Source organism: Cebidichthys violaceus, unplaced genomic scaffold (assembly GCF_023349555.1).
Source record: "Cebidichthys violaceus isolate CVI_PGR_0920_01 unplaced genomic scaffold, fCebVio1.0.p SCAF_2, whole genome shotgun sequence".
Taxonomy (NCBI): Eukaryota; Metazoa; Chordata; class Actinopteri; order Perciformes; family Stichaeidae; genus Cebidichthys; species Cebidichthys violaceus.
The window spans coordinates 19,297,361-19,315,459 of NW_027176372.1; the positions used below are offsets into that span (position 1 = coordinate 19,297,361).

The following is an 18,099-nucleotide window of genomic DNA, read 5'->3' on the forward strand; positions in this document are numbered from 1 at the left end:
AGTTAAACCTCATTAACATCTTACCTGGTAGAAAATACAAAATTGTATTAGTTTTAAATAGACATCCATATCTGAAGAACTTCATGGGTTCTGTGGTTGACTTAGGGTTCTCTGTATTCCCGGTGCAATAATTCAGTGTTGGACGCTATTTATTACATTATGCTTTTTTATACTTATTGTGATAATAACAGATCAAACTGTGTTGCATAGAAGAGTTGTGAAGTGTTAAACCTAACCCTGTAGCATAATGAGACAATCGGTGTGGTCTGTGATACAAAAACTAGTTGGTTGCTCATTGTGTAGACGTTCTATGTTAGCAAATGATGATATTGTTTCAATTGCTGCATTATTTCATACGTTATTTCAATAGGATAAGTCAGACCACAAATGAATATGTGCTTAAAGTCTTACTTTAGTTTACAGTCAAGCTAAATCAGTGGAGCTCTTGATGGGTTGAAATCTGCACAGAGAAAAAGCAATCTCACAAAACTTACATTAATATTTTATTATCATTGATATTAAGTATACCTTTAGAACACGTCTTCAGAGGAAACATCATAAGCAGGGAAACTTTAAAGGTCAAAAGAAGAAGCAGAGTGGTCTTACATATGACAAAAAAACAGTCATGAGTATAATTTATTATGTATTAATAGTTACTGTTTACAGAGACTGTCTATACCATTACATTCACGTTACATTTACATGGAAAACTCTTATAACTGCTTCCTATGCAACATTTACTTCACTCATTACTTTACTATTAAACGTTTTACAAACACTGAATATTTGTTTAGTGCTGTGAACCTTGAAGGTAAACTGTAGATTAAATATGAGCTGCCTGCATAAAATGTGCACTTTTCAGAGCACACGTCTTTACTGGACTAATGAACTGACATTATTTTATTTTATTATAATTGTCATGGCTGATCCAAGGACCCAGTGTATCCCACTGAACGTACGGGTTGTTTGATCCTTTCCCTGCCCATAACAGACAGGAAGCTGTTCTGTTTCCTGTGTGTGTTTGTGAACGCACGATGGATCTTGAAGGGTAGAGACGTACAGAATGGCACATACAGGAGGCCCGCTCACGCCCCCTGGTGGTGGTTTGGTGTTGCTCCTGTGGAGGAGTCTGAGACCTTTCTGATGGTGGATGTGTTGTCAGAAGCGACTGAGTCAGAGTTAACAAGATGATTTTTTTTGCAGCGACCGCCCACTGTCGCAGAGCGGCTCCCGTCTGAACACACAGGAGACGAGAAGGAGAACGTTTTTCATCAACCATCTTGAAAATAGCTCCCCCATAACCATCTGGCCATTGTTCTGCAATAAGTCGTCCACAAACAATATGTAGCCTACCTGAGTAATCACTGAGTCTGAAACGTCCGCAGCACAAGTGGATTCTCCACTGTTTCCTCACATTTTCCTTCATCAAACAGTGGAACAAAAAGACAAAGAATCCTGGAACAAAAGAGCAGACATATGAGGCAATTGTGAAAAAATTCAACATGATACAGACATTGTAGTATTTTTGTTATTTTTCTGCTTCTCTTAGCACTTTATTTTTTCATCAACTGCATTCTTATAAGTGCTCTTATGTTCAGATATATGTAACGTCTCAAAAAAAAGAAAACATTATCAAACCAAGATTACAAAATCATTTTAAAACCAAGAAGATGAACTGCAAAGTGCATGGTGGTAAATGCAAAATAATAAGAACACATGCTGAGTTCAGATGTGATGACTCGCTATTCTGTAGCTAATACTACTTAACACCAGGTACAGCTTATATTTTACCCTGCAAGGTGTTGAAGATGGAGAACAGGTACATCAAGGCCACTTTGCCTGGCCCAAATGAAAAGAAGCCCATCGACCACGTCAGGCCTAACAGGACCGTGAGACTGGCCACCACCCTCAAGTCATGCAAAGAGCTGCGGCTGTTTGTCGACCGCTTATTGGAACTCATCTGTCTGATCTGGATCAGAACCACGATGAATACCACGGTGTTGCACAACACGATCAGAAGGATAAATGCCACCACGGTTACGTAGAAGAAGACGTCATTCTGCAGCCAGCAGCTGGAGGGAGGGAGAGGGATAATCGTCATGTCATTTACTCTGGGATTTAGGATAAATGTCATCATCTACATTGCTTTCTATATGTTTGACACGGCAGAGTTTGGGATTTATTGCTTGTTTGTTGTTGTTGTTGTTGTTTGGTGCAATTTTTTCATCCTCAACAATGAATTCATAATCTCATCAATTTCATCAGGCTCCCGTCTCACAGTTTTCATCACACAATTTAGACATGATGCTCCCATGACTCACAAGGATTCAACGACAGACCAGTGCTTGTAACTTACAATTGGTCAGTGGACTGAAGCATCACTGCAGACTCTTCAGGCACAGTGCTGCCGTAGGCGTCTTTATCTATGGCCAGCACCAAGCTGACTATGACCAGAGGAACACCTGTGAGAACACATCAAATCCTAATTATTACATTCTAAATAGCTGACATTCCCAAACCATAGTGTTTAACTCCGTAGTAAGGCTTTGTTTTTATTTATTTTTCAACCTAAGATAATTATAGATAAAAACAAAGACTTTGTTCTACAGTTGCACATCCACTTAATGAGATTTTCAAAAAATTGATTGAGTCAAGTAAAGGATATATTTCAACATATAAGGCGAATAAAGTTTGTAATAATAAATGAGCGATGAATACATATTTAATTGGGTGTAAATGGAACTAATTCATTCAAGGATATTCCTATTTTAGGTAAATTTGGGCAAAACCCACTACTGAACCCTATCAGCCAGTCCAAGCCAACTGGACTTTTCCAACTACGGTGAGCAACACTTTGAGTTCTGTCTTACCCCATCCTACAGCACAGAACTTGAGGATGTAGGAGGGAACGTAGATGTTGAAGACCTTGACCAGTGCGAGGTACATATGCACGGCCTCCAGGCCCATCCAGGTGAAAGAAGCCAGCAGGAAGTAGTGCAGCGTTGCAGCAGTGGCAATGCACAGACTGTAGTTGGAGAAGGATGAGAGCCAGGAGTCCAGAAGGAAGAGCATGCACAACCCCAGCAGGGCAGCTGACAGGTTGATGAGTATCCTAGATGGGTAGTCTCGACGCAGCTTCCTAATGTGTACGAGAGTGACAGACACAAGGAACAATTCAGATCTCACCCTGATGTTAGGCATGTGCAAATAGGAAAACAAATTGATTTTAACACAACCTGCTATGAAGCAACATTGCAGCTAATACAGTTTATGGAACTTCCTCCTTCAGCCTCCTGTCGCTGGTTATTGCAGCAAAGATGGTCTTTATAATATAAACCTCAAAACAATGTGATTAGTGTGTCGGTGTCACTCAGAGTGACTCACTCAAAAGCAAGGTAGGTGAGAAGAGTGATGCCCAGAAAGATGGAGGAAATACCACAACCAAGATATGAGATCACCGTCAGAATCTGGTTGTCGGCATCACTGATGGGTGTTCTGGATACATCCTGAAACACAATGCACAAACTGTATGTTTACATATTGTTTGCACATTCACACATCGTGGTGTTAACATCAGCTTCCTGCATCATTAGCAGAAATGTATGTCAGCAGTCCGCTACTGGCCAGATTGCACGCAGTATGTTGGTACTTGTGGGAGTTGTTTGTTAGATGGTTTGATTTATAAAAAGCAGAGCAGTGACTCACCAGCAGCACAGCGAAATGTGTGAGGTGATCACAGAGACAGCTGGTCCGATTGGCAGAAATACTTCGGGTTTCACAACCTCCGCTGTTCCAACCACCCCGCCCACCTGGCACACACACACACACACACACACACACACACATTTGATCACAGCAGCTTATCAGTAGACACACAGCTTCCTGCGTTAAATGGTCTTCATTGATGTCACTGGTTCCTCAAAAAGTTTCATGAGGCTGAATGACTGTAAATCATCTGAATCCAACTGTAAACATATAAAGTATGATAAATAATTACCGTTTTTCAGGAAATCCCAAAACACACAATGAACCTTGTCTTCTGGCTGTAAAATAAAAACAACATGGAGGTGACGGTGGTTTTAAAGTGAAGTATAAGCTCTTCTTCTTCCTGATAAACTGAATTCATTCTCACTTGTTTGGGTGTTCGATGGCGGAGGGTCACCACCACTCGATCCTTCAGGTTGCTGATGTGGCTGTTATTGATGCTGGCAGATACTACGAAGGAATTCAATGTCCAGCTGCTCTGTGTCGCATTGGTTATGTTTGGGTCCTTATTTAAAAAAAGAAAAAAGGTTGTCACACAAGAGGCAGGACAAGGATAAGCTCAGTGGTCAATACAATGTGCTACAGTGAGAGAGAGCAGATGTATCAGATGTTTAAACTATGTTGATTGTATTTAAATAGTGGGACAATTTAATTAGTTTAGTGCCACTTTTATTTTATTGTTGTTTCTTGAAGGAATAGTTTGACAGTTACGCTTTGTCGTTTTCTTCCAGAGAGTTAAATGAGATGAATGATACCACTCTAAAGTTTGTACGGTAAATATGAAGCTGTAGCCATCAGCTGGCTAGCTTAGCTTAGCACGAATACTGGAACCAGGGGGAAACAGCTAGCCTGGTTCAGTTCAAAGTCTTCTACAGCTCACAGATAAACACACACCACAAAATGGCTAGCCGTTTCCACCTGCTACCAGTATTAATGCTAAGCTAACCATAACCACGAGTGTGGTGTCAATATCTCGTTTAACTCTGCGCGACAGCAAATAACCGTATTTCCCAAAATGTCACAACTGTGAGCATTACGTGGTCTGCAGGACATATTTCAATATTTTTTCAGCATCTGAAAATAAAAGAAGAAGAAGAAGAAAAAACAACAACAACAAAATAAAAGGAAAACAACTAGATTCCAAATAGTAACAAGAGAAGATTTAATACCTGAAATAGGTCATCTGTTCCATAGAACTGAAACTGCACCCGAGTTTTATTTCTTTCTCCAGAAGGGAGGAAGTTGTGGAGTTCAGAGGGCAAAGAGATGGTTGCATTTGTGTCAGGGAGCAGTCCACTCACAAAGCTGTGGTTGACAAAAATCTGTGGAAAAACAAGGTATTTCTAATCACCGGTCAACCTGAAAACACCGTGTCAGACTTCCAACTCTTGTCATTTGCTTTCTTTTTAAAGGTTAATCCATAACTGCTTGAGGCCACAATGTCTTTTTATGAACACTGTTTCCAGGACATTAGTGTCACAAAAATTGTCCTAAAAATGTCAGGTGGAACCATTTCCAGCGTCTCACCTCTGGATTCAGGTTTGAAGAATCAAAGGACACACCAAAGGTAAGGCCACTGAATTTGTTTTGATCTACGTTCATCATGGAGAGGGCCATCGAGGGGGCTGTTATACTGATAGATCCATCTTGGAAATCCATATTGTTCCCCATTCTGTCTGTCAGATTAAGGACACTTTCCCAAAGACAAAAAAAACAACAGATTGATTAACAAGAAAGCAAGATTAGAAAATATAGGATTTAGAAGGAATTCTATAAAATCTCATAAGTGTTCAAAAGTTATGTCCAGCTTTACATTTACTGAGATGAGCAAGAAACACACTTCCCTCTCCACTTACATGCCAGCCACTGCAGTGACATAAGTTTTGGAAAGCAGGATGTCTGCGACAATATTGACGATATCGGCACCAATCGCAGGTTTGATGCTGCTGATGTCAACCACTTCACTGAGCTTCTCCACGACTGAATCCAGCTCGGAGGAAGAGAGCTCTGCACTGTCACCCAACTGAACATCCACAAGGTCCTGAATCATGTCCACAACCTCAGCCGTGTTACCTAGAAATCAGTAATGTCATTAATGTTATTTTGCTGTGTTTTCGGCAGGTTATTGGCTCTATTTAGATGAAAGCATAAAGCATAGACAAGAAGGGAAATGTTTTGTTCCCATGCATCTTTTAAAATCATCTCATCATGTAAACTAACCAGTCTGTGTGTGTGTGTGTGACTGATCCTCTTACCCGTGGTGACAGTGATATTGTCAAGGTCTGATATGATCACAAGCGGTTTGCAGTTTTTCATATTGGGTTTAGCCCAGCTGGTCGTGTCAGTGTCAATGTCCAACTTGCTGAAGAGAATCAAAGGAGACAGAAACAACAGAAGCAGAAGACATTAGATATTATTTCTGGTAAATTTCTGATTGGTTTAATTAAACTTGACCGTCAAAGGGTTATAAAAAAAAATATTAAAAGCACATGTTGACCGCTGATGATTGTGTTTTAGTCTTAAAAGCGTCAACGGTTTCACTCAGAGACCATAAAACTGATTACCCATATTGTCCCTTGAGTAATATTTATATCAAATTTGTCAGAGATAATTTCAGAAGATTGAAGCCATTCATTACACTAATAATTCCCTTCTAGGAAATTGTTTTTTTGTCGTCTGAGCTGCAGTCTGGCAGCGATCCATCAGTATTACATGTGTGGAGGTCAGAGCTTGTGTGCAGAGTGGGAGGACTGCTTGGAGCAGGACATTGTAATTGAGGGAATTTTCTTGTCTCGCTGAGCTGTCTCTATGGAAACAGTCTGTTGCCACAAAGATAAACAGGATATATAAGTAAATAGAGAACTATACAACGTTGTCTCTATTGTAAATCACTATATATGCTTTATTATTGTGTGAAAGACGTTTATAATACGCCGCTGTACAATGTCAGTCAATAATACATGAATTAAATTCGTACAGCTTGACGATTGCTTAAGATTAGTCTTTTGACTGATTTTTGTGCTTTGATGGAGATATTGTCTTGATAATTTCATTGTCTCTGGTCAAATATTAAATCCTGGATAAGAGATCTTACCAAAGCCTGAAGCCTTTCTCTGACTTTGGCTTTTTGCATCCTATGTCTTGGTTGACTTCTGGAAACGCTTCAGGCCAAATATATCGTCCATAGATTGTTGAAGTAGTTTCTTCTAAACAGTTCGCTGGCACTGAAAAAGAATATATACATAATGTTAAATCTTATTCCATAACTGAACACACCCTTACTGTGTTAGGAAATCCAGCTTAAATAAAACAAAAATGTGCTTTACATAGTTGAACCCAAATTAAAGACCTGGTGCTTGAATCAATAAAAGGCTTTTTAAGTTTTGAGAGTTGATTTGAAAGATGTCACTGATTCTTCAGCCTCAGACATTCAGACACGCTTACATATGTGTTTGATCGCCAAATCCGTAGTTTGAATAGCAATGGAGTCATTGTTATACCCTGCGGTCAAGGTACCATTAATAAAAGTGAGAATTTCTGCCACGCTGTTTGTGTTGTCTTCTTGAACATGGAAGGTGCAGTAATATCTGCAGATGAAACACACAATTAGTGGCAAAAAAAAAAAAACAGGAAGGTTTTTGCACCATTCTTCTTCTCTTCTTTGGTCACCTACTGTTTTAGTTGGCCGTGGAAAATCTAACAAAAGGAAACCAGAGAGATGTTGCAATGTAAATATCAGCAGCTGCAGTGGTAATAAATATTATTCATTAAGGATTAAAATATAAAATGATGCCGTCTATACCATTTTTGTCTTGTCTTTTTCTCTATGCTATTAAAATGAAGTGCACACTCACCATCAGTCCATTGTGCTGCTCCATGTTCCTATGAAGATAACAAATAATTAATATGTCAACTGTCACTTTTATATCTCACATATTACACACAGACAATTAAAATAAATTCAATGGGTTCCACCTGCCAACGATCTCCTTTATGATGAGATTCAGCACAATCATGCCATTAACCGCCAGCTGTTCTTTCACCTTTTTGCCAAAAGAGAATAATTCAATGTACACAAAATTCCTTTTCGACAGCTTTTGTTAAGTTTAGTTATGTGAGTCTCTTACCCATTTCTCAATACTATCCTCTGGTTTTGTCGGGCTGTCATACATACTTAAAGTCAAATTAACTCTGAAGAATGTGTCTGGTCTGACTGCAGGAGAGAAAAGACAGCAGATTACACAGCAGTGCATCTCTGAAGTGCTAAACATTCTACAGAAGAACAAACGCGTGTTGTTCTTTCTAAGAAGCATTTATCTTTTGTCCTGCCCCCACTAATGTTTATTCTCTACACCGATGACTGTACTGTACAGGTAGCAAGTAACTAAAGTATTAAAGTACCAAAATACCTGAAAAGAAGCTTTGATGTGCACACTCAGGCAGTATGCAACAAGGTCTGTACATTCTGCTTAGGTTGAATAATGACAGAGAGCTGATGGTGTTATTTTACAGATCCATCACAGAATCAGATCTAATCGATTTGTTGGAATAAGAATTTAAATGAGTGAAACTGATATCAATAAAGGCAGCGAGGAAAATCGTCCGAGATCCATCAAAGCAAATCCAGACTATCGTGTCTTAAAGGATTTTCTCTGGGATTCAGGTTCCATAAATAAGTTGCAAACAGTTAAAGTGTTTCTCCATCTCACTTGCAATAAGCACTCTTAATGCTAACACAACAATAAACCGCCTCTTTGTTGCCCGCATACTTAGCACTTTATCTTCTCAACATTCTTATTGTCTCCTGCTTTTATCACATAATTGTTCTCTCTTTTACGTACACGATCAGCACTTTTGAAGTTTTCAAATGTCTTTGTCGTGTTTTTATTGTATAATCATCCTTCATGCTTTTATGTTTTAACGCTGCCAGCAAAATATGTTTTCTCTTGTAAGGTAGTAAAAATCTGAACTGAAGAAGAAACAAGAATGAAGAAGATGAGACACGATTCGTCTGAGAACTGACCGGCGGTTTTGTTGTGCTCTAGAGGCTCTCCTGTCGTTGACATGTTAGCGGGTCGTGCTGGCAGACTTTGAGTTGGACCTGTTTCTGTGAAGGAAACATGACAGCATAAAGAGATTTTCTTGCAACTGTATAAAAGAAACAAAATGACTCCTATCACACCATGACTCCATGTTGCTGCAAAGCACCAGTAATATTCATGGGCTTTGTTTTATTCTTGCATGCTTACCTGGTGTTGTACCAGAGCTGACAGTTGGCAGTGGTTCTGACACTGCAGGGAGTAACTCTTAAAGGGAAATAAATCATTAATTCAAAAAGCTTAAAGAGGGAACATTAAAAAGAAGAACTAAAATTAAAAATAGCATGAAGTCTGACGGAAATCAAATTATGGAAATGTAAAAGTTTTATAATGAGGAGTTGTATTTTTAGAAACACAGAAATGATGTCTCTGGTTTTGATGTATCTCTGCAGGTGTGCAATATTTTTTTTTATTAGTGTGTATCTATGCAGCATCCTTTTAATTCAGCCACTTAACAATCACAGTGAAGGTGCATGGTAAATTGAATCACTTTAATGGATTTGTCAGTGTTCCACGCATCAAGTGAACATTCCCCGTTTAACTCAGAGTTTTCTTTGTGTCTATAAAAAGAAAAAAAAAACGTAACAAACGTCATACAATTATTAACGTAAATATGCTTCCGGCAGAAACGGTCATCTTCATGTGACATGAACATACATCCTATTTCAAGAGGATGGTCGTATAATCTGGGTTTGGTTAATGTTTGACTGATGCAGTATATATGAGAGGACTATAGTGTACTGTACGTACCCACAGGGAGTATGCTGATGCTGTTCGGCTCTGCTGTCAGGTTGAGGACGTCGTAAGAGAAGGTCGAACTCAGCAACGAGGCAATGTTTGCCTGAACCACTTCTACATTGGAAGCAGGATCCACGTTGACGTAGACCTCAGAGCTGAAACTTGGGATTTATGACATGGGTTAAATCTGCAGTTTGGAGAATGTTTCATGCACGTTGTGCCATGCAGCCCTCATATATACTGTACTTATTAGAAAGATGCTCATGTCTTGAATTCATCTCACCACTTGTCACAGGTGGAGTTTGACAACGCTCTTGATCCCTGAAAACAAAGTTTTTGCGTCACACAACTGATTGTCTTTCATAAAATTACAGCCACCTTTCCTGTGAACTCAGCTCAATGGTCACATACGTCATTCATTTCCTCTCAATAAAGAAAAAAGCCCGTTCTCTGATCAGCGGGTCTTTGAGGATATTGTTGTTTCCTTCTGTGGAAAATCAAACTGAGGACTTAATAGTGGTGTACCTGAGATTGCTGTGCAGGTAGAGCAGCAAAATTATTAACCACATGGCAGTTATGGCTGTATGGGAACACAGATAACAGAAATTACAGAAAGGAATGTTGTCCAAGATTGCAGCTATGATAGTTTTTATTTAGACATACTAATACAGACACACACACACACACACACACACACACACACACACACACACACACACACACACACACACACACACACACACACACACACACACACAGATATTCTGTCCAGCTGGCAGTGGTGAAAAGTAATTAGACACATTACTTTTTAATTAATGTGTTCAATTAGAAGGACTGTACGTTCAAATTCGAGCTGAATCTTTATAATGCAGTATTGTTTTTTCTGAAGTAAAGGATCTGAATACTTCTTCCACCACTGCCAGCTGAGAGTGTTTTGAGAGTGTTTTGCTAACAAAAGTTGCATTACCTTGGGGATGACAAAAGGATTTTATGGACTGAAATGTTGCGAGGGAATATGCTCTCCAACTGATAAGAGATGAGAGCTAAGATGAGTTCATTGAAATCTGACTTGTTTGTTTAAAGTCATTAGTCAAATTGTTCTTCATACCCAGTTTCTTGTGACTTCCTCCGGTGACATCACACAATTTCCAGGCTGCGTAGAGTGAACCATGAACCACATGCTGATTTTATAGCGAGACCATGCTAGAAAATAAAAATAAAAGGGCTGCTTTAAAATATGAAATATTTGAAATGGAAAGTTTTAGACCTGTCAACAGGTTAATGATTCAGTTACTGTTGAACTGGTTTACCTTGTCTTTGACCTTAAACTGTAGTTACTGAACAGCAAAGTGTATTACACTGCCCACTCTTTCAACTCTCACCTGCAGTAGATTACTTTGCAGTGTGAATAGGTGAGGAAACCCTGGGAGTAATCCACTTTTTAATATCTAGACAGCTCAAACTGCATGACCATGAAATGCAAACGAAGAGGTCAGAGGTCATACTATATTTACCACAATGTAGGCTGCTGTCAGGCTCGGGTTGGCAGCTGTGTTGCCACTGACGCAGGTCCCACCTCACCACGTCTCCATCCGCACAGCTCTGCCCCCTCAGCTCCTCAGCGCTCCATTCTCTGGCCCACATCCTGAACAGACCAATGTCGCCGAGCAGATCCTTCCCAGTCTGCAGCTGCACCTCCCCATTGGTGTTTATATAATGAGACGCCCCCAGAGTGAGGGAGCCGTTTGGGGCCAGTTGCTGGGGTAGGATGAGTTTCACAGAGGTCTCATACTTACTGGTTCCATTGATGTAGATCCGCAGCCTGCGAGCTCGGCCAGACCAGGTGATACACACAGTGTGCCATTCATGCAATTTCAAATCTCTTTCCAAGCTGTGTTTCTCTCCAAACAGCCAGACAGACAGATTTGTACCTGTGCCCCCAAGTCCCAGCTGTGTGTCCCCTCCCCCTGGTGCTTTGTAGTCAAAACCTGTCCACTCTGGTGCATGGGTGCGGTGTAAAAGCATGCATGCACTCAGCTCCCGGAGGGCTGGTACCACAGCTTCTGGTTGTAGCTGCCACACACACGGACGACCCTTAAACGACAGCTTCTTACGCCACAGGCTGGTGCTGGTGGAGGAAGCTGCAAAGACACACACAGGTATATAAAGAGAACCATGAAGATGTACGAGATCCCACCCAAAGAAAAGGAGCCTGACAAGCATATCGTACGCCATCAAAGCAATCCATTATTCTCAATCGTTCCACGATAAAAAAAACGTAAACAATAAAAGCACAATAAGACAATTGAAGACATTAAAAGCGATGCTACCATACACACTTTTTGTATTAACAGCTATAACTCTTTGTGGTATTTTGTACTACGTTAAACATTGTCAAGCTTACAATCATTTTATTGGTCTGAATCTTACCTGAGCCCAGAAGCTGCGTACACAGACAGATTAGAGTTAGACAAGACAGGCTTCTGACGGAGTTCATGACAGCAAACAAAAAACCTTTCGTCAGTCAAATGGTGATCTACAAGAAGAACAAAAAAGTTTTAATTTGCATTCACCTCGAAGTAATACGACAATTATCAACACATCGTCATGCGGCTGAATACATAACTGAGACTTACCATCATCTCCTTCAAAACTGAAGTTTGAGCTGTTTAGTGAGAAATTAAACGACCAATGTCAGCTTACGAGAAGCTGGCTGAGCCACGAGTCTGCTGGTAAGCGTCACTTCATTTCTCTATAAGAAGACCTCCACACCCGCTCCCTAGTTCCCTGAGTTACTCATTAATCGCCACCAATAAACATAACTACCAAGCACGATAAGCTTACAATCACGACTTCATTGAACCTTTGCAAATGTGAATTTGAGAACCCTCCCATTAACACATTCAAGTCATTTTTGTTCAGTGTGAATGCTCCTAGTTTTAGGTTTCAGAGAGTCCGTCCAGTGGCTCAGTGAGAGTTGGTAATAATTATCATAACAAGGCTTAAAGTTTAAAGAAATACTGCTGCAGGTTGTTGAGAAATACTTGACACACACCCTTGTTTGTGTAGATGTTGATGACACAGATGTACCATAACTGTACCATAACTTATCAAAATGGCTTGTCTCATTACATAACAACCTTATATTTGGGGTTCCTGTACAAGCTTCTGAGAACTGATTCTTATTGACGTTAATGTTCACGGCAGCGAAAAGCTAAAGATGACATTATTTGGCATGTAAACAGAAAACATCATCTGCAAAGGTTGCTTCTGCAAATGCTGGATATGAAAAGATAATCTTTTTATGTTCAATTTGTTCATGGTTATGACTGAGTCAACATATGTGTTTTCTATATGTCAGGTCAGCAAACAGTCAAAGTAATATTCTTCGTCTAATCTTGTGCTTTACAATTATCTTCAATTGATAACTGCCTCAAAGAAATCTAATTGGCTTTTCTGTGTGACATATGACGGCCATCATGACTGCCTTGTTCTCAGCTGTACGGGCCTGAAAGTAAAGAAAGTCCATAGTTCAGCTTTCCTTTAAGTCCAAACAAGTCAAACAACTGATGTATGTCAATATCTCCTCTTGTTTTACACCCATAATATCCTGTCAGGGGGGTGAAATGTAAGGATATGTTTTCTTGTCGGTTTCATGGCTCTGTGCTACCACAATGTGGCCAAACAGTATATTGCAACTGAATGATTTTGTCTCTTTATTGGAAACACATTTGTACACAACAAGGGTCTCATTCATACATTCGTATTCCCTTCCCTCCTCCTCTGCTGTCTGTCTGAGAGGCCGGGTCCAGAACAAGCGGGTTCCCCAGAGGAAATAGGAGAAGACCAGGTGTGACGTGAGGCGCCCAGGTGGGGGACCTGAAAGTCTCGCACTCATTGGTCGATGGTCTGGTTGGGAACCTCTCCTGCGTCATTAGTGATGCCGAATGAGGGGCATTCCCAAAGATTTTTTTTTCCCACCACTATACCTCTGCTGAATGTGGAGCAGCTGCAAATTGGTGAATGGTCTCTGAGAGACGCACTGCTTATTGAACTATATGGAGCAGTATATTTTTGTTGCTTTTCTCTGGTAGCCTCTGAGAGCTTTTTTTGGTATCAGCTATCTTTATATGTGTTATTTTACATCATTTCTCAGTGTTACAGTGTCCGTGTAGGAAGGCAGAGGGGTAACATCCTCCTCAGAGAAGGACCATGAACAGTTTTTCAATGGAGGCTTCGCTCTCTGCTTCTCTGCTCATGGTAAGTCTGCAAGCAATTTCCTTTTACAGATTTCTTTTGACTTGCTAGTCCTGTATCATTCCCAGATCAGCATCATATTAAGTGGTGGAAAGAATATTTCTACCACTGCTGATATCTTAAATGTGTGTTTCCTCAGCTTTGGTGCGTGCTGGTGCACTCCGAGCCCAGCTGCGATCAGACAGAGTTCTTACACACTAATGGCACCTGTGTTTCCTGCCCTGTGTGTGGGCCGGGAGAACAGCTCTCAGAGGTAACACACATTACACATCACAACGACGCCACCATTTTTCTCCCCTTTCTCTTCGCTTTTTTTTACCAGCCATGCTACTTGACTCCAAGTCTATACTGCGCATCATTCTCAGGACTGTGGTTTTGGAGACGGCGGTGAAGGTGTCTGCATTCTGTGTGGAGAAGGGAAGTTCAGCGCAGATACAGGTGTTGCTCCCTGCATGCGATGCACCCAGTGCAATCTGCTGAACCGCCTGAAGAAGACAGCGTGCTCCCCCACCAGAGACGCCCAGTGTGGTCGATGCCTCCCAGGGTGGGTTACACCTGCAGTACCAGAATAAACACCAGTCGCCTGATAAGTGCTAGCATTTGTTTTTGCGTGTGAATGTGGTTGTGTGCGCAGGTATTATGAACTCAGGAGCATGACTGGGGAAGTGGAGCTGCCCTGTGTGCCTTGTTACAGACGTGACACAGTCCATCAAGAGTGTTTGCTGTTGACAGCTCACGGTTCTAAAGGAGGTAAAAACTAGAGATGAACCATAAAGACTGAATGATAATGCGCTTGTATGAAAAGTTTTATTGACTGCAGATTTTCCAGAGTCCTTGTCAAAGAAAGTTAGAACTGTTGTTCTCTGACAGACAGCGGGGTCACTGCGCCCAGGGGCAATCTCAAGGAACCTAAAGAGAAGAGTGAGTAAACCTTTTGGATTTTCACAAACCACTTTTTGATTTGGACTCTTTTGACTTGTGTGATTTTTTTCTGTTTAATCAAGGAGTAAAAGAAGAAACGTTTTCGATGGTCCTGATTGGTTCAGCAACAGCTTCCTCAATTTTCCTCCTTGCCCTGCTGCTTTGGGCCGTCCTTCTGACTGCTGAGAGATTCAGTGAGTCAGACGCTTGATGTTTCACATCTCTTCCTCTTTTGTTTGCGTGACTACATTTTGATCATACACACTTGTTGCAATATTCAGAGCAGCTTCCTGAGTACTGTCCTGGGCCTGAAGGACTACTGTCTGTGGATGATCTTCAGTACACACCTTTGTCCGGCGTCACGGAGAGAGCGGCTGAACAATCAGATGCCTCTTCACGGACCCTTATTCCGGCTCAAGATCCGCTAAGGTGCTTTGCAAATACACACTGCCTCATCACTCATTCAATTGACTTCTTTCTGTCTCAATGTGGTTACTTATATTAATGTCATCCCTGCAGAGGCCTGAACTCACTGAGCCATGACAATGAGGTGCATCCTACTTCTATTGTGATTAACGTCACCACCAACATTAAGCCCTCCGGTCAGAAAGAGGAGAACATCGCATGGGAGGCAAAGCAAAGACGCTGCTATTCCATGGAGGAGGTAAAGCGGTTTAACTTGTTAAGAGTCAAGGTGCCATTAAGGTACAATTATGTGAGAGAGTAACCCTAACCCTAACCCAATACAAATAAAATGGCACAAATACTAACAAATGCCCCACATATAATTTTGAATTGTATCAACGACAAAAACAAATGAGTATCTTCACATTTCTGAAGCTTTAACTAGAAAATACTTTGCATTTTACTTGGTAAATCATTTCATTTATCGTCATTGTTACATTTTTTGTTTAATTCGAACTGTTTCAGAGCTAATACCCATTATGTTAAATGCATTTTGCTTTTATAGAAATGACAATGTCCTTTTTTCTTGTGTCAACATCAGATGGAGCAAAAACTTCAGACAATATGGGAAGTAGCTCAAGGTATGTTTGTTTTTCTTCAGTTAAAGTAAGTAATAAATAATAATAATAACAACAACAACAGGGTTGGCACTCGTCTCTGAAGTCCATGTTGGTGGTTCTGTTCTGACTCCGTCCAGGTCAGAGTATCGAGATGCTCGACTATGACTCAGTCCAGGACTTGTCCCTGCTGCTGGACTCTGCTGACAACGGGGACGTGTTGAGGAGACTGGGACGGTCTTTAGGTGTCCCGCCTCAGGTCAACGCTCATCTCCGAGGCTTCCAGGACCTCTTTCAGTACCTGCGCACCTCCACCTACACACTGCTGCCCCAGCTGGCCCAGGCTGCTGCACTGCTACCGAATCCTCAAGTTGTTGCTACGATACACAGAGCTGTGGTGAACAAGTGACCACTTAAGACCCCGAGGATCTGTTGCTATGACTTCAGCCGTTTGCAGCATTTCTTAATTAATTTTGAGTGGGAAAGAAAGGAACACCTAAAGAACTGACATTGTCTTCACATAGAATGCTATTGTTGTTCTTAAGTTGCATAGATAATGAGTTCCATCTGAATAAAATCCTTATTTCTAATACATGTTACATGAGTTATGAGGTTGAATGGTGAGAAGAAGTCTGTATTTGGGCCTTCAGAGTTACAGGCTATATAACACAATATCTAGGCCATTGTAGCTGAACCCTACGCGGTGTTGCTTCCTGTTTACCATGTAAAATAGATGAGAGGCCCCCTGGCTAAAGCATGTGAGACAGACCAGGACAGAGGATACTGTGTTCACGACAAGAGAAAGAACATAGAGCCCTGAGAAAATATGCTATTCTCTCATTGGGAGAATCATTTGCCAACTGTATTTTTCCTCGATCTCTAGCTCTGCAGATTCTTCAGCGCACTCAATCTGGTAAGGTTTATATTTTTTACCATCACGATTTTTCTCAAAAGCAAATGATGAACACGCTTTCAGTAGAGTTTACTCTCGTGTCTGAGACCTGTTTCCTTCTACTCTGAAAACTCTGTGAATCTCGAGAGGCTAATAACAAAATATTTGATGTGCTGAAAAAACTTAATTTGTTTGACTACAATAGTTTGTGTCATGCGTCGTTTATGAATTGAGTCCAAAAGTTAATTGCTGGTGTGATCATTATCTCTTGTGGATAAATTCAATTAAATTACTCAGCATGCAACAACAGCCACATGAACGCTAGAGGCCGCTATATAGCAAATGTGGCCTGTAGTTTACTAGCAACCGCTTAGATCGTCTATTAGAAAGATAATCTACTAGTACTACTAATCACAAACAATGGTAAACCGTGCTGTTTGCAAGACGTTTAGTTAATGTTCAAAATGCTGCTGCCTCTCATGTGCAACGCAATTCTCTTGCAAGTGGACGTGGAAGAGCTCACATTCTTCCACACCAGGGTTGAAGTTTTTACTGTAACCACATGAACTCATGACATTTTTTTATTTTATTTTTAGAGTCACATTTTTTCTTCACAAACAAACACAAATTATTTAAAAATATCGGGTTCAATTGTGTTTCTTCTTAACAGTAAGAAGTGAGAAACTGACATTTAAATATTGTTTGTTCTGTATTTAAATAATAGGGAAATGCTTTTGATAAGGAGTTTTTTAAAGTTGTTAAAGTTATCTGCAGCTGAAAAATATCAGAAAACTACGGAAGCCCATTTCCACCAGCACCAGTATTTTTTACTTTTTTATTTACAAAAAAAGATAAATTATGAGATAGAGAGTCGAAATTGTAAGATACTTAAACACAACAGTCATAGAAGCAGCTCTTCATAGGTTACCCTACATTTGACATATAAAAGGATTGTGAGTACATTGAAGGCTACTCTAAACGTGGCTTTACAACACATGAAATACTTCAATTGCTGGCTGTTTCACATTGGATTGTACTAAGCAATCCAATCCTAAGCAGTTCTGGAGTGGAAATAATAAAATCGACTTTCTATCTCATCATTTTTTTTGTAAATTAAAAAAAATAAAATAATAACTTTATTTATTTTATTCATTTATTTATTCCTTCTTTTTTGTAGTGATTTATTATAATTTTTTTGCAGTGATTTTTATTTTATTTTTTGCTTCCGGAAATGGGCTTCCATAGAAAACTTTCCATTCACACAGTAGCATTTTGAAGGCTTTGTTGTATTCGCCCGCGTTTTATTGGTTTCCGGGAAAAGGTCAAAGTGAGACCTCTTTACCTCTCACCGCCATCTTTGATGTCCACGTCCCCGTGGTGTCCGAGTCCGGCTGCGATGTGTTAC

General features: G+C 40.3%; 2 protein-coding genes across 2 annotated transcripts; one reads left to right on the plus strand and one right to left on the minus strand.

Moving 5' to 3' along the window:
- Positions 1-486: 486 nt before the first annotated feature.
- adgrg4a (adhesion G protein-coupled receptor G4a) lies at positions 487-12,339 on the minus strand. The gene is made up of 29 exons (XM_068715042.1): positions 12,239-12,339; positions 12,033-12,138; positions 11,117-11,743; positions 10,711-10,805; positions 10,570-10,628; positions 10,128-10,182; positions 9,886-9,923; positions 9,615-9,763; positions 9,015-9,071; positions 8,789-8,872; positions 7,893-7,978; positions 7,741-7,808; positions 7,620-7,647; positions 7,439-7,461; positions 7,210-7,352; positions 6,860-6,989; positions 6,021-6,127; positions 5,622-5,838; positions 5,293-5,458; positions 4,935-5,087; positions 4,133-4,270; positions 3,998-4,043; positions 3,706-3,809; positions 3,385-3,506; positions 2,871-3,139; positions 2,357-2,462; positions 1,792-2,072; positions 1,354-1,455; positions 487-1,234 (listed from the first exon to the last, which is right to left on the minus strand). Exons 2-29 carry the CDS (start codon positions 12,097-12,099, stop codon positions 1,086-1,088), a joined length of 3,669 nt encoding a protein of 1,222 aa, XP_068571143.1. The 5' UTR covers positions 12,100-12,138; positions 12,239-12,339; the 3' UTR covers positions 487-1,085.
- A 1,475-nt stretch (positions 12,340-13,814) lies between these two features.
- Positions 13,815-16,211, plus strand: LOC137875954 (tumor necrosis factor receptor superfamily member EDAR-like). The gene is made up of 9 exons (XM_068715472.1): positions 13,815-13,862; positions 13,999-14,112; positions 14,225-14,403; positions 14,494-14,609; positions 14,730-14,780; positions 15,062-15,209; positions 15,300-15,444; positions 15,787-15,826; positions 15,943-16,211. Exons 1-9 carry the CDS (start codon positions 13,815-13,817, stop codon positions 16,209-16,211), a joined length of 1,110 nt encoding a protein of 369 aa, XP_068571573.1.
- Positions 16,212-18,099: the final 1,888 nt, after the last annotated feature.

Excerpts from the sequence above, each read along its gene's own strand:
- adgrg4a (XM_068715042.1), bottom strand. The coding sequence starts at position 12,099 with ATGAACTCCGTCAGAAGCCTGTCTTGTCTAACTCTAATCTGTCTGTGT. Across the intron at positions 5,459-5,621 it reads GTCACTGCAGTGGCTGGCAT|TGTCCTTAATCTGACAGACA; the intron begins GTAAGTGGAGAG and ends TCTTTGGGAAAG. Across the intron at positions 5,088-5,292 it reads CTTCAAACCTGAATCCAGAG|ATTTTTGTCAACCACAGCTT; the intron begins GTGAGACGCTGG and ends GTTTTTCCACAG.
- LOC137875954 (XM_068715472.1), top strand. The coding sequence starts at position 13,815 with ATGAACAGTTTTTCAATGGAGGCTTCGCTCTCTGCTTCTCTGCTCATG. Across the intron at positions 13,863-13,998 it reads TCTCTGCTTCTCTGCTCATG|CTTTGGTGCGTGCTGGTGCA; the intron begins GTAAGTCTGCAA and ends GTGTTTCCTCAG. Across the intron at positions 15,827-15,942 it reads AATATGGGAAGTAGCTCAAG|GTCAGAGTATCGAGATGCTC; the intron begins GTATGTTTGTTT and ends GACTCCGTCCAG.